At 44.0% G+C, this 16,918-nt stretch overlaps 1 protein-coding gene across 3 annotated transcripts in view; it reads left to right on the plus strand.

Annotated features, from left to right (window-relative positions):
• NUP62CL (nucleoporin 62 C-terminal like) overlaps positions 1–16,918 on the plus strand; it is a 160,887-nt gene that overhangs the window by 562 nt on the left and 143,407 nt on the right. For all 3 annotated transcript variants that reach the window (XM_056540850.1, XM_056540848.1, XM_056540849.1), the window contains exon 2: positions 2,849–3,163. In XM_056540850.1, coding sequence (XP_056396825.1) covers positions 2,856–3,163 — 308 coding nt within the window. In that variant the 5' untranslated portion in view covers positions 2,849–2,855. The remainder of the gene's footprint in view (positions 1–2,848; positions 3,164–16,918) is intronic.

The raw sequence follows: 16,918 nt of genomic DNA on the forward strand, positions 1-16,918 counted from the left end.
TTTCAGTTTATAGGTTGCTGCTAGTACGTTATTAAGAATCTCAACGTGAAAACTGCCTGGGTCCTTAAGGGGTTAAACTAAATTGCGTTGAGTGACCGCTGTCACTTTAAGCAATGGTCTCTACACTGTAGCCCTCCAGATGTTGCAAAACTACAACTTCCAGCATGCCCAGACAGCTGTTCACATGGGGGGGCACAAACTCCAGCTTTTTTAAAACTACAACTCCCAGCATGTACTGACAGACAGTGCATGCTGGGAGTTGTAGTTTTGCAACAGCTGGAGGCACACTGGTTGGAAAACATTCAGTTAGGTTCTGTTACCTAACTCAGTGTTTTCTAACCAGTGTGCCTGTAGCTGTTGCAAAACTACAACTCCCAGCATGTACTGATTGCCGAAGGGCATGCTGGGAGATGTCTTTATTTAACAGCTGGAGGTACGCAACTACATCTCCCAGCATGCAGAGACAGCTGTTTGCTGTTTGGGCATGCTGGGATTTGCAGTTTTGCACCATCTGGAGGGCTACAGTTAGAGACCACTGCACAGTGATCTCCAAACTGTGGACCTCCAGATGTTGCAAAACTATAAATCCCAGCATGCCCAAACAGCAAACAGCTGTGTGGGCATGCTAGGAGTTGTAGTTTTGCATGATCTAGAGTGCTACAGTATAGAGATCACTGTGCAGTGGTCTCTAAACAGTAGACCTCCACCTGTTGCAAAACTGCAAATCCCAGCATGCCCAAACAGCTGTCTGGGCATGCTGGGACTTGTAGTTTTGCAACAGCTGGAGGGCTACAGTGTAGAGACCACTGTATAGTGGTCTCAAACTGTAGCCCTCCAGATGTTGCTAGGCAACTTACCAACTTCTGTAGGATCCAGGGAGCCAACCGCTTGACATGCTGCCCGCGCTGATCACCGCAGAAGATCGCACCCCGCAGCCTCCACCGATGGGTAAGTGGACTTCGGCGCCCGGTCCCATTCGGTTCCCCGCTCTTCCCCGTCTATTGTGGGTGGGCAGAACGGGGAAAACGAAAGTTAACCCCGCCATCCCCGATCTGCTATTGGTCGTCGCTTTTGACTACTAATAGCAGGGATAGGAGGGGTGGCACCCCTGCCACCTCACTCCTATCCCTTCAGGAAGATCGTAGGTGTCTTGGACAACCGCGATCCCCCTTATATTCTGGGCCACTATAGACCCGTATGACCCGGAATAGGCGCAAGTAGCAAGTGTGAATTCACTTGCGATTTGCGCCGATTGCCGACATGGGGGGGGGGGCGGTCTGTTGACCCCCCCCCCCTTGGCATTTGTGCAGGGTGCCTGCTGATCGATATCAGCAGTCACCCCGGTCCGGTCCCCACCCGACATGCGGCGAGGACTTAAATTCCTATGGATGTACATGTACTTCCTGGGTCCTTAAAGGGGTACTCCCACCCTAGATATCTTATCCCCTATCCAAAGGATAGGGGATAAGATGTCTGATCTTCGGGGTCCCGCCGCGGGGGACCCCCGCAGTATTGCATGCGGCGCCCACCTGTTTATTGTCCGGAAGTGCTGGAGGGTCTGAGTCGCGACGACAGGAACGGAAGTCTGTGACATCAGGACTCCGCCCCCGTGTGACATCCGCCCCCTCCCATAGACGTGCATTGAGGGGACGGGCGTGACGTCACACGGGGTCGGACTCAAAGCCTCCTGGACTAAGCCCCGCTGGGCGAAACGCATCAGAGGTTTGGTGGGTTACCGGGGAGTGTGTGTGGGGGCTTCTTGTCATCTCTTGTTACTTACCTTTCACTGTTGTAACTTGTGGCTTATTAGCCTGGACGCCAGCTGGCACTGCTCTCTGGCTCCCTCCATTTACTCTGCCATTCTTGGTTATCTTTTTGTGTGATTCACATAACTTTTTCTATATTACACACCAGTTACTACTGTAACACACCTTAACTGGTGTAGTTCATATGTGCTGGATCACCATCAAGCATTCTGTTCTCTCCCCCCTGCTCCCTGGTTCCCACCTTTCTTTTGTGCCCATGCCATGTTGCTTTTATACATGTATTTTTGTTGAATATTAATAAAGCTTGATATATATTTTTATTTGGTCCGCTTTATTGCTCACAATGAATGTTTAAGAAGCCTTAAAGGAGAACTATAGTGTACAAAAACGTATCACCTATCTGATCACTGGGTCCCCCTCGATTTCCTGTATGGGCCTGGCTCTCCCTGGCAACGGAGCGTGTTGACCCCTGATCGAAGCAGTGACCAACACGCCCCCTCCATTTATTCCTATGGGAGAGCCGAAGATAGCCGAACAGCCTTCCCACCGCTTCGTGCAGAAGATTGCAGGGAAGGCCAGTGGTCGGACCCTGTGGATAGGGGATAAGTTTTTGTACATGATATCTCCTCTAAAGTGTACCTGTCATTTGCAAAGTCTTTTTATACAATGTAGATAATAACATTATATGTATATTTGCAATATACATTGGTTAAAAAAATTTAATATTTTTGAGTGAAAAAGTGCTGTCCTTGCAGCTATTGCCAGTTTGTCTCTATGAGGAGACCAAATACAGGAAGTAAAGGTGGGACAAGCAGGGTTCTGTGCAGGCTCCTGGCTTATCAATCATCCTGCTGTGTGAGCTGGGAGCATGTCACAGAGCCTCGGTGCACAGAGGCCCTGCCTGTCCTCGGTGCACAGAGGCCCTGCCTGTCCTCGGTGCACAGAGGCCCTGCCTGGCAACTGTTTAAGGTCATAAGACTTATTTATAGTACATAATTTATGCAGCATAATCTTTATTTATACCAGTGCTCTTTAGATACATTTGTTCCACTCTTGCCATAACTTTTATATCTTCATGGCAGGATCAAAATGAACAGCTTTAATTTTGGGACGAGTTCATCTGGTGGTTTCTCATTCAACACTCCAAAAACTACTGCATCAACAGCACCTACTGGCTTTACGTTTGGTGGTGGTGGTGGTGCTACTTCAGTTGCTCCATCTGCAGGCTTTACATTTGGCACGCCAACACAGACGCCTGCTTCTACAACAGCTCAGCCAAGTCAGCCCAGTGGACTCTTTTCTTTCTCCACACCAGTTTCTTCAGCTGCTCCAACATCTGGATTTTCTTTTGGTGCACAACAAACGTCTACTACTACTACTTCAGGCTTGGTGATAGGGTAAGAAATATGTGGCTTCTTTTATATTAATAAATTCAGCTCTGTTCACGCTATTTGTCAAGACCTTGGTTTAGGACAGGCCAATTTTGAACATATTGGGGGGGGGGGATTTATCATTGTCTTTGGTAGACGTGCATCCAGTTTATGAAATGGTGCACGTATATGATGAATTTGTCTGGGCAATACACAGCTAGGAGAAATTACATCAGCACAGTCAATTTCAAAAGTGTTTGTTATGTGCTATATCTTGCTGTATTGCATTGCTGACCCCCCTATAACTTATTTTTCCATATTCAGGGCTTTCTGAGAGCTTTTTTTGTGCCATGATCTGTAGTTTATAATTGCACTACATTTGTGTATGTGATTTGGTTACCTTTTTTTTTTTTAAACATTTTTTCTACCATTTATTTTAATAGTTTTGGCAATTTCCGCATGTGATGATACCAAATATGTAGTTTTAAATTTTTTTTGTTTTATTCACATTTATTAAAACTTAAAATGTTTTTTTTTTTGTTTTGTTTTTTGCCAGGGCAGGCTGGGAGTTGTAGTTGTGTACCATATTGAGACACATGTTAGGGCACCAAGCCCCAAACCTATGACTCTCCAGCTGTTGCAAAACTATAACTTCTAGCATGTCCTCACTGTCAGGTAGGGCTACACGATTTGGGAAAAATGTGCAATTGCAATTACGGATGTAAATATTGCGATTCCCATATGTGATTGCGATATAATAAACAGATAGTAAAATTCCCCAATTTCATGTCTATATCCCATGTTACATCTCCTCTATTTCATATCCACCCCCCCCCCCCCCACCCCCATTTTATGTCCACATCTGTCATCTATTACCCCCAGCCCCCCTTTTCTGGCCTTAGCCACCTTACAGACTCAGTCATGCACTGGCCTGACACATGACACTTCTGCATCCACTGGCTTAGCGAGAAAGGTCCTTAAACCAGCTAGGAGAAAAGTAAAAAAAAAAAAAAAATATTTATATTAAATATATATCAAAAAGAAAAACGGAGCTACTCAGAGTATAATAAATGACAATGTCTTTATTAAATTGCTACATACATATAAAATACATTAAAAAGGAGAAAAGTGGACATTAGAAAAAGGGCAGCATACCTGGGACTGTAATGTACTTTCACTTTCCATCATTCTTTGTTGTTCAGTACAATTATGGGTCTGGTGACTAAATACATGAAAAGAGCGTAAGAAATATGCAGAGTCACTGGTAAGTGTACTTGGCAGTATTAGACTGCATAAAGTGCATGTGCAGTAGCCAAGTGTGTGTATGTGTATGTATGTGTGTGTGTGTGTGTATATGTATATATATATATATATATATATATATATATATATATATATATATATATATATATATATATATATATTTTTACAGAATTACTAATGATTAACTGGCCAGTATACAATACAATGTTAAAATGGAAAGTGCCAAAAAGTTCATATACAGACAAATGCATACTACATAGGGTAAATACACAGAGGTGTAACAGCAGTACAGACCACAATAGCAGTAATGAAGAGTAAGGAGTCCCGGGATGCCGCCACCCTAACACGTGTTTTGGTCCAACGACCTTCGTACGGGGGTACGCTGCCCTTTTTCTGATGTCCACTTTCCTCCTTTTTAATGTATTTTATGTGTATGTTGCAATTTAATAGACATTCTCATTTATTATACTCCTTGAGTAGCTCCATTTTTTTTTTATTTTTTTTTATTTTTTATTTTTTTTTAGAATATATTCTATTGTAGGAGTCTACATTGGCTTACACCATTCCTGCATTAGGGGGTTTATTTTAGGGCTGGGTGGTATGAGCAAATGTGTATCATGGTATTTTTGTAACTTTCGGTGGTTCCATGGTATATAACGGTATTTCCTCCTCCCCCAATTATCAGCCCAGCACGTCACCCACTGCCCTCCTTCTGCTGTTAGGGCCGCCGTCGCTGACACAAGGTAAACAAAATAAACTAACGCATGTTCAGACGTTGGCCTTACTCTGGGGACGGGAACGTCGGACAGCCGTCAGCCTATCACCTGCCGCAGCGATGTTCTGCCTCGGACGCTGATGGGCTGAGCCCACTGTCATGTAAGGAGCTCTGGACTGCTTCTTACATGACAGTGGGCTCAGCCTATCAGCATCCGAGGCGGAACATCCCTGCGGCCGGTGATAGGCCATTGGCTGTCCGGGCATGCTGGGAGTTGTAGTTTTGAAACATCTGGAGGTCTGCAGGTTGAAGACCACTGTTGACAGGCGGTGATGATGAAGGGGGGGGTGTGGGATGATGACAGGCGGTGATGATGAAGGGGGTTGGGATGATGACAGGTGGTGATGATGAAGGGGGGTGTGGGATGATGATGATGAAGGGGGGGGATGATGACAGGTGATGATGAAGGGGGGATGATGAAAGGGGTCTGGATGATGACAGGGGAGGGGTATGAAGTATTTCCCACCCTAAGCTTATAGTCGAGTCAATAACTTTTCCTGGGTTTTTGGGGTGAAATTAGGGGCCTCGGCTTGTATTCGGGTCGGCTTATACTCTAGTATATACGGTAGTTTCCATCATGTTTTACTAATTAAAAAAAAATCTGAACTTTTTCGACTTTTTTTAATTGCCATTTTTTGACCCTTGTAGCTTTTTAATTTTCTTTTCGCATACCAGGCTGTATGAGGGCTCATTTTTTGCACCATAATCAATTTTTTTGTATCGGTACCATTTTGGTATTGATCTGACTTTTTAATCGCTTTTTAACTTTTTTTTTTTTCTGGGATATTATAAGAATTGCAATTCTGTGGTTTGGTGTATATTTCCGTCATTTACCGTATGGGAAACATAATGTTATACTTGAATAGTTAGTACAATTACGCACGCAGCAATACTAAATGTTTCTTTTTATTATGTTTTACATGTTTTTATATAGGAAAAGGGGGTGATTTGAACTTTTAACATTTAAGGGGTTAATGTGTCTTAAACTTTTAAAACTTTTTTTTTTTTTTTTTTACACTTTATTAGACTTTTAGGAGGAATCACTAGATTCCTCATACAGATCAATAGAGTTCTATTGAACTCCATTGATCTATGTGCTATGCGATCCATTGATAGAGCCTAGTCCAGCCAGGCTCTATCAATGACAGAGCCATGGGACAGCAGGGAACAGAGGTAAGCCCTCCGGTTACCTCTACAGTGGATCCCCCCCCCCCCCCCCCCCCCCACGATCACGCTGGGGGGGGGGGGCGGCGTCGATCTAGCCCACCAGGAAGCATTCACATGATCCCTTTAGACGCCGCTGTCAGCTTTGACAGCCGCAATCTAAAGGATAGCCAGTCGCGGCGATCGACGCATGCTGGCTATTAGCCATGGCCCCAGGCTACTGAGAACAGCCAGTGGCTGCAGAGTATGAAGCGGGCACGAGTCGGGAGCCCGCTCCATACAGACTGCTGAGCACCTCCGCGCTTGTCAGGTCCTGCCCTGCTTGCCCGAACCCGGACTAAGGGCCGGAAGAATTCACCTGCCCGGAACTCCATGTCCCGGGCGTCGAGCGATAGGAATTCCACATACCTGGCTATACTATTTTAATATACGATGGGTATATAGTAAGAGAGAGCTTGTTCCCCCTTCCCTAAAGGAGTTGTTTTGCACATGCTGCTGTAGTTAGTAAAACTGAACATGCATACCCTGTAAAAAGTGGCACAGGTGCACCACTTATCACATCGTATGCACCAAATCTGCGCTAAGAATTCTGAGCTGTGTGAAAGGAAATGCAAGGTTTTCATGGTGTTAGAATCAGTATAGCGTACGCTAAAATAAGCATCAAAATACTGTGAAATGTGTTTGTGTATGCCCTGTAAAGGTTTTCATGCATGAAGCACTCACCTTTTTGTAAAGTCTGGTTTGTCAGGGAAAGGATATTTCACTAATAAACTCTTTTATATATTATGGTGGAAATGCCAGTCACCGTTTAATTTTTATGGAATTCCATTCGTTTTCATCTGTAAAAATGTTTGTAATTCCCTTAGTTGAATGTAAGGCAACAGGTTCTTCCCCAAAAGCAATGCAAGACAGCATGATAGCAACATCATATGCAAAAAACTCAGTATCAATATGGTCCCATGGCATGCTATGGTTAGGATATGAAATATGTATGTTTTATTCGTGTGTCCTGTGAAATTATTTAAATTTATCTTTGTTGTTTAGTCACTCTTCCAAACATTGTCCTAGACCAGAGTTTGCACAGTGTAAATGCCAATAATGGTCATAATATCAGCATTTCAAGGTCAGAAGACTGGTGCCAGTCCTGTGCGCTCTGATCAGTTTCCTGCCTCGCATTGCAGTCCCGGGATGCTAATTGGTTGTCATGGTGGCCTTCAGGAGGCCCCTTGCAGCCATTGCTACCATGTGAGGACATCTATTACAACCTTTTATTTTTTTTCTCCCATCAGTGTATGAGGCTGTACTATTCAATGGCACCATTTATTTTAATTCTGCGGGTTGGTGCAGTTACCGTACCAAAATTATATTGGAGGATGGGGTATACTTTTTTTTTTCTTAACCCCTTAAGGACCAAGCCCATTTAAACCTTAAGGACCAGGCCAATTTTATTTTTGCTTTTTCGTTTTTTTCCTCCTCGCCTTCTCAAATCCATCACTCTTTTTTTTTATATTTCCATCTGCAGACCCATATAAGGGCTTGTTTTTTGCGTGACCAATTGTACTTTGGAATGAAACCTCTCATTATACCATAAAATGTACGGCGAACCCCAAAAAAATTTTTTGACCGCAGAGTCAGAAAATGAAAGTAAACGCTCACCCGGCAGCTCAGTCAGGCTGATCGGGACATCGCGATAAAATTGCGATGTCCCGATCAGCTAGGACGCGAGCGGAGGTCTCCTTACCTGTCTCCGCGGCGTCCGATCTGGGTTTGATTGCTCCAAGCCTGAGCTACAGGCTTGAGCAATCGAGCCCCTATCTTGCTGATCCATGCAAAGCTATGGCTTTGCAGGGATCAGCATAAGAGATCAGTGTGTGCAGTGCTATAGCCCCTATGGGAGCTATAGCAGTGGAAAAAGCAAAGGTCATTTAACCCCTTCCCTAATAAAAGTTTGAATCACCCCCCTTTTCCCATAAAAGTGTAAATAAAAATAAAATATATGTGGTATTGCCGCATGCGGAAATGTCCGAACTATAAAAAATATATTGTTAATTAAATCGCACGGTCAATGGCGTATGCGCAAAAAAAATCCAAAGTCCAAAATAGCGTATTTTTGATCACTTATTATATCATCATGAAAAAAATGAATAAAAAGCGATCAAAAAGTCCCATCAATACAAAAATGGTACCTATAAAAACAGAACACGGCACAAAAAATGAGCCCTCATACCAGCCCGTACGCGGCAAAATAAAAAAGTTATAGGGGTTAGAAGATGAGAATTTTTAACATATAAATTAAGTAGGGTATCATTTTAACCGCAGTGGTCTTCAACCTCCGATGGCTGCCCGGGCTTGCTGGGAGTTGTAGTTTTGAAACCTCTGGAGGTCCGCAGGTTGAAGACCACTGAGGGCGGATGATGAGAAGAGGATGATGAAGGGGGGTGTGTGGGATGATGAAGGGAGGTGTGTGGGATGATTACAAGGGGATGATGAAGGGGGGTGGGGATGATGACAAGGGGATGATGAAGGGGATGTGTGGGATGATGACGAGGGTATGATGAAGGGGGGATGTGTGGGATGATGACAAGGGGATGATGACAGGTGATGATGATGAGGGTCTGGATGATGACAGGCGGTGATGATGATGAGGATGTTAATGACGGGTCTGGATGATGACGGGGGGGGGATGATGTATTTCCCACCCTAGGCTTATACTCGAGTCAATAACTTTTCCTGGGATTTTGGGTTGAAATTAGGGGTCTGGGCTTATACTCGGGTCGGCTTATACTCGAGTATATACGGTAGATACTTTTATATTTCTGTACCGCATAAAAAAATTAACAACTTTTTGTACAAAATCAGTAATCTAAAATTACCCTATTTTGACCACCTAAAACGTTTTCATTCTTCCGTATATAGGGCGGTATGAGGGCTCATTTTTTTGCCCAGTCATCTGTACTTTTTATCGATACTACATTTGCATATATTAAACTTTTTTAGTTAACTTTAATTATTATTTTTTGGAATAAAATGTGACAAAGCATCATTTTTGGACTTAGAATTTTTTTTTTACGTTTATGGCATTCACCGTACGGGATCATTAACCCCTTAAGGACCAGGCCCATTTTGGCCTTAACCCCTTAAGGACTGAGCCCTTTTTCACCTTAAGGACTCAGCCATTTTTTGCAATTCTGACCACTGTCACTTTAAACATTAATAACTCTGGAATGCTTTTAGTTATCATTCTGATTCATAGATTGTTTTTTCGTGACATATTCTACTTTAACATAGTGGTAACATTTTGTGGTAACTTGCATCCTTTCTTGGTGAAAAATCCCAAAATTTGATGAAAAATTAGAAAATTTTGCATTTTTCTAACTTTGAAGCTCTCTGCTTGTAAGAAAAATGGATATTCCAAATAATTTTTTTTTTTATTCACATATACAATATGTCTACTTTTATGTTTGCATCATAAAATTGACGTGTTTTTACTTTTGGAAGACGTCAGAGAGCTTCAAAGTTCAGCAGCAATTTTCAAATTTTTCACAATTTTGAAACTTTTTTTTTTTTTTTTCTTTCAGGGAACAGTTCAGGTTTGAAGTGGATTTGAAGGGTCTTCATATTAGAAATACCCCATTATAAAAACTGCACCCCTTAAAGTATTCAAAATGACATTCAGTCAGCGTTTTAACCTTTTTAGGTGTTTCACAGGAATAGCAGCAAAGTGAAGGAGAAAATTCACAATCTTCATTTTTTACACTCGCATGTTTTTGTAGACCCAATTTTTGAATTTTTGCAAGGGGTAAAAAGGAGAAAATTTTTACTTGTATTTGAAACCCAATTTTTCTCGAGTAAGGACATACCTCATATGTCTGTTAATTGTTCGGCGGGCGCAGTAGAGGGCTCAGAAGGGAAGGAGCGACAAATGGTTTTTGGGGGGCATGTCACATTTAGGAAGCCCCTATGGTGCCAGAACAGCAAAAAAAAAAAAACACATGGCATACCATTTTGGAAACTAGACCCCTCGGGGAACATAACAAGGGGTAAAGTAAACCTTAATACCCCACAGGTGATTCACGACTTTTGCATATGTAAAAAAATAAAAAAAATTTACCTAAAATGCTTGGTTTCCCAAAAATTTGACATTTTTACAAAGGATTAAAGGAGATGTCCCACGGAGAAAAATTGTACCGGTTTAGGTGCATAAATTAAAGTTATATAAGTTTGTAAATCACTTACATCACCCATCCTGCATGGAAATTATGTTTTCAGCGATTCTTTTGTCAGTCAGGAAGCTCAGCAGTTACAGTTTCTGGTGACTTTCGACCCCCCATTCACCTCCGTTATACTGGGGGCCGTGACGCAACACATTCCCACAATACCCCACGCAGCCTTCAGTTCGGCTGCCCGCCCCGTGCACGGCCTCTGCCCGCCCCATCTCCTAAATAATCATTTTCCCCCCTCCCCTCCTACGTGGTTGGCTGAGCAGCTATGAATATGTAATAGCTGCTTCAGCCAATTAGAGCAGCCCCTGCGCACACTTTCACTTTCATTCTTATCCCACGGCAGGTTAGAGCAGGAACTGGCAGTGTTCTGCCCTGCCTCAGTCAAAAAAACCTGTAATCACCCTCATTTGTGCCCTGTATTTGTCCCCCTGCACTCTCCCCTGTCCAGTTTAGCTCTGTGTCCTCCCGGCAGCACTATATTACCGAGGACTCCGCGCTGATTGGAACAAGAATACAGACTTCTATAGCCCAGGAGCGCACTCCCCTGCATCTGGGCTATAGAAGTATATGTCCCTGCTTTGATCAGGGCTGAAGCAGCAGTCATATAGTGCTACAGGTCAGGAGAGGGCATGAGGTATATATCTTTTCTAAAGAGTTGAAAATAAATCGTGTGTGCAGAGGCAGGCACCCCCCCCCCCCCCCCCCTGCTTGTAGTACCATTTTTTTGCAAACCAGTGTGCCTTCAGCTGTCCGGGCATGCTGGGAGTTGTAGTTTTGCAACAGCTGGGGGCACCCTGGTTGGGAAACACTGTTCTAGGCTATATAAAGTATTTTCCCCTAGGCCAGTGTTTCCCAACCAGTGTGCCTTCAGCTGTCCGGGCATGCTGGGAGTTGTAGTTTTGCAACAGCTGGGGGCACCCTGGTTGGGAAACACTGTTCTAGGCTATATAAAGTATTTTCCCCTAGGCCAGTGTTTCCCAACCAGTGTGCCTTCAGCTGTCCGGGCATGCTGGGAGTTGTAGTTTTGCAACAGCTGGGGGCACCCTGGTTGGGAAACACTGTTCTAGGCTATATAAAGTATTTTCCCCTAGGCCAGTGTTTCCCAACCAGTGTGCCTTCAGCTGTCCGGGCATGCTGGGAGTTGTAGTTTTGCAACAGCTGGAGGCATCCTGGTTGGGAAACACTGTTCTAGGCTATATAAAGCATTTTCCGATGCTTCTAGGCCAGTGTTCCCCAACCAGTGTGCCTCCTGCTGTTGCAAAACTACAACTCCCTGCATGCACAGACAGCCTTTGGCTGTCTGGGCATGCTGGGAGTTGTAGTTTTGCAACAGCTGGAGGCACACTGGTTGGGAAACCCTGGCACATTTGGAGGGTGCAAAAGAGAAATGTTGTATCATTCTTACTGTAATTAAAAAATAAGACATCCCCCTAAAAATAAGCCATAGTGGTAGATGTGTTTTATTGAAAGTAATGAATAGGGACCCCCCTACTCATCTGCCCCAGGTACCTCAGGGATGTCACCATGTCATGAAGCGGTGGCGTCCTTATATGCCCGTGTTTTTTCCAAACCAGTGTGCCTCCAGCTGTTGCAATACTACTACTCCCAGCATGCCCGGACAGCTGAAGGCTGTCCGGGCATGCTGGGAGTTGTAGTTTTGAAACAGCTGGAGGCACACTGGTTGGGAAACACTGGCATATAAGGAGGGTGCAAAAGAGAAATGTGTATATATATATATATATATATATATATATATATATAAACACACATGCACATACAGACACACATGTGTAAGTGTGTGTGTGTGTGTGTGTGTGTGTGTATATGCACATGCAGACATACACATGTGCAAATGTATGTATGTGTATAATATATATATATATAGATAGATAGATAGATATACACAAACATACATGGGTTAATATATATTTGTTTTCTTTGTATTGCATCTTTCACTTGTGCACATTGATTTACCATGATGGGGCTTTCTTCCTCCGACACTAGTGATGAAAGCTAGATAAGCAAACTGCTTACATAGCTGGATCACTAGCCGGGGAACACGTGCATGAGTGGGGATTGGATGACACAGGCTGCCACCTGTGCTGGGGAAGCTAGGGGGATAGCAGAACGGGGGAGGGTGGGGGAGAAGAGAAATGTGTGGGCGTTATTACATTAATGAGGCGGTGGAGAAGTAAGGCAGTGTAGGCTGGGCTGGAGCCCTGCTAGAAACGAAAGGAACTGTGGGAACCCATGTGCAGACCGGAAGACAGAGAGGTACATGAAGCAGGAAGTAACGGAGTTTCAGCTGGGATTGCGGGCGAACGGAATGGGCAATTTGGACGGGGACCAGGTCATTATGAAGGTAAGAACATGTACTTTAATATGAGCTTTTTTTGTTTTTTAAATTGGGGCATGGGATTTCTTCTTTAAAGCAGAAAATACCCCCCAAAATTTGAAGCCCAATTTCTCCCGATTCAGAAAACACCCAATATGGGGGTGAAAAGTGCTCTGCTGGCGCACTACAGGTCTCAGAAGAGAAGGAGTCACATTTGGCTTTTTGAAAGCAAATTTTGCTCTGGGGGCATGCCGCATTTAGGAAGCCCCTATGGTGCCAGAACAGCAAAAAAACATGGCATACCATTTTGGAAACTAGACCCCTCGGGGAACGTAACAAGGGGTTAAGTGAACCTTAATACCCCACAGGTGTTTCACGACTTTTCCATATGTAAAAAAAAAAAATATTTTTTTTTACCTAAAATGCCTCTCTTCCCCAAAATTTTTAATTTTTAAAAAGGGGAAAAGCAGAAAATACCCCCCAAAATTTGTAACACAATTTCTCCCTAGTACGGCGATACCCCATATGTGGCCCTAAACTGTTGCCTTGAAATATGACAGGGCTCCAAAGTGAGAGCGCCATGCGCATTTTAGGCCTAAATTAGGGACTTGCATAGGGGTGGACATAGGGGTATTCTATGCCAGTGATTCCCAAACATGGTGCCTCCAGCTGTTGTAAAACTCCCAGCATGCCTAGACAGTCAGTTGCTATCTGGCAAAACTGGGAGTAGTTGTTTTGCAACAGCTGGAGGCTCAGTTTTGGAAACAGTGGCGTACCAGACGTTTTCATTTTTATTGGGGAGGGGAGGGTGGGCTGTGTAGGGGTATGTGTATATGTAGTGTTTTTTACTTTTTATTTTGTGTGTTAGTGTAGTGTTTTTAGGGTACAGTCGCACGGGCGGGGGTTCACAGTAGTTTCTCGCTGGCAGTTTGCCGCAGCTCAAACTTGCAGCCGGATACTTACTGTAATCCTCCGCCCATGTGAGTGTACCCTGTACGTTCACATTGGGGGGGGGGGGGGGGGGAACATCCAGCTGTTGCAAAACTACAACTCCCAGCATGTACGGTCTATCAGTGCATGCTGGGAGTTGTAGTTTTGCAACAGCTGGAGGCTCCGTTTTGGAAACAGTGGCGTACCAGACGTTTTTCATTTTTATTGGGGAGGGGGGCTGTGTAGGGGTATGTGTATATGTAGTGTTTTTTACTTTTTATTTTGTGTTAGTGTAGTGTTTTTAGGGTACAGTCGCATGGACGGGGGGGTTCACAGTAGTTTCTCGCTGGCAGTTTGAGCTGCGGCAGAAAATTTGCCGCAGCTCAAACTTGCAGCCGGATACTTACTGTAATCCTCCGCCCATGTGAGTGTACCCTGTACATTCACTTTGGGGGGGGGGGGGTTGAAACATCCAGCTGTTGCAAAACTACAACTCCCAGCATGTACGGTCTATCAGTGCATACTGGGAGTTGTAGTTTTGCAACAGCTGGAGGCAAAAGCTGTTGCAAAAGCTACAACCCCCAGCATGTACGGACAGCGGAAGGGCATGCTGGGTCTTGTAGTTATGCAACAGCTGGAGGCATACTACTTTGGCTGGGGATGCTGGGGATTGTAGTTATGCAACAGCTGGAGACACACTGGTTTGCTACTTAACTCAGTGTGCCTTCAGCTGTTGCAAAACTACAACTCCCAGCAGTCACCGACAGCCAACGGGCATGCTGGGAGTTGTAGTTATGCAACCAGCAAATGCACTACTACAACTCCCAGCATGCACTTTAGCTGTTTGTGCAAGCTGGGAGTTGTAGTTACACAACAGCTGAAGGTCACTTTTCCATAGAAAAAATGTGCCTCCAGCTGTTGCAAAACTATAAGTCCCAGCATGCCCATAAGGGCATGCTGGGAGTTGTGGTGGTCTGCCTCCTGCTGTTGCATAACTACAGCTCCCAGCATGCCCTTTTTGCATGCTGGGAGCTGTTGCTAAGCAACAGCAGGAGGCTGTCACTCACCTCCAACGATCCAGCTGCATCACATCACTCCCTCGTCGTCGCCGCTGCTCCTGGGGCCCCGATCCCAACATTGACGCCGGGGATCGGAGTCCCCAGCACCCGGGGTGCACGTCCCGCACCCGCTCACGTATTCCGGAAGAGGGGCTGAGCGGGTTGCGGGAGTGACACCCGCAGCAGGCGCCCTGATTGGTCGGCCGGGAAACCGGCCGACGAATCAGGGCGATCGTGAGGTGGCACCAGTGCCACCTCACCCCTGCTGGCTCTGGCTGTTCGGGGCCGTTGGAGAGGGGTTAAGGACCAGAGTGTTTTTTGCACATCTGACCATTGTCACTTTAACCATTAATAACTCTGGGATGCTTTTACCTTTCATTCTGATTCTGCGATTTTTTTTTTTATTTTTTTTTTTTCGTGACATATTCTACTTTATGTTAGTGGTAAAATTTCAACGATACTTGCATCATTTCTTGGTGAAAAATTCCAAAATTTGATGAAAAATTTAGCATTTTCATGACTTTTTCATGAAGCTCTCTACTTATCAGGAAAATAGACATTCCAAATTATATATTGATTCACATATACAATGTCTACTTTATGATTACATCATAAAGTTGACATGTTTTTACTTTTGGAAGACATCAGAGGGCTTCTAAGTATAGCAGCATTTTTCCAATTTTTCACAACATTTTCAAAATCTGAATTTTTCAGGGACCAGTTCAGTTTTGAAGTGGATTTGAAGGGCCTTCATATTAGAAATACCCAATAAATGACCACATTATAAAAACTGCACCCCTCAAAGTAGTCAAAATGACATTCAGAAAGTGTGTTAACCCTTTTGGTGTTTCACAGGAATAGCAGCAAAGTGAAGGAGAAAATTCAAACTCTTAATTTTTTTTACACTGGCATGTTCTTGTAAACCCAGTTTTTGAAGTTTTTACAAGGGGTAAAAGGAGAGAAATCTTCCTAAAATTTGTAACCCAATTTCTCTTGAGTAAGGAAATTTCTCATATGTGTAAGTCAATTGTTCGGCGGGCGCAGTAGAGGGTTCAGAAGGGAAGGAGCGACAATGGGATTTTGGAGAGTGAGTTTTTCTGAAATGGTTTTTGGGGGGCATGTCACATTTAGAAAGTCCCTATGGTGCCAGGACAGCCAAAAAAAAAAAAAAAAACACATGGCAAACTATTTTGGAAACTACACCCCTCAAGGAACCTAACAAGGGGTTCAGTGAGCCTTAACACCCCACAGTTGTTTGACGACTTTTCGTTAAATTTGGATGTGTAAATGAATTTTTTTTCACTAAAATGCTGCTTTCCCCCCAAATTTTACATTTTTACAAGGGGTAATAGAAGAAATGGGGTTACAAATTTTGGGGGTCATTTACTCCTGAGTATGGAAATACCCCATGTGTGGACATCAAGTGCTCTGCTGGCGCACTACAATGCTCAGAAGAGGAGTGCCATTGAGCTTTCGGAGAGTGAATTTGTTTGGAATGGGAGTCATGGGCCATGTGTGTTTACAAAGCCCCCCGTAGTGCCAGAACAGTGGACCCCCCCCCCACATGTGACCCCCATTTTGGAAACTACACCCCTCACAGAATTTAATAAGGGGTGCAGTGAGTATTTACACCCCACTGGCGTTTGACAGATCTTTGGAATAGTGGGCTGTGCAAATGAAAAATATAATTTTTCATTTTCATGGACGACTGTTCCAATAATCTGTCAGACACCTGTGGGGCGTAAATGCTCACGGCACCCCTTATTAAATTCCGTGAGGGGTGTAGTTTCCAAAATGAGGTCACATGGGGGGTCCATTGTTCTGACACTATGGGGGCTTTTTAAACACACATGGCCTTCAATTTCAGACACATTCTCTCTCCAAAATCCCAATGGTGCTCCTTATTCTCTTCTGAGCTTTGTATTGCACCAGCAGAGCACTTTACATGCACACATGGGGTATGTTCTTACTCATAAGAAATGGGGTTACAAATTTTGGGAGTCTTTTTTTCCTATTTTCCCTTGTAAAAATGAA

The sequence above is a fragment of the Hyla sarda genome, chromosome 9, assembly GCF_029499605.1.
Source record: "Hyla sarda isolate aHylSar1 chromosome 9, aHylSar1.hap1, whole genome shotgun sequence".
NCBI classification, from domain to species: Eukaryota; Metazoa; Chordata; class Amphibia; order Anura; family Hylidae; genus Hyla; species Hyla sarda.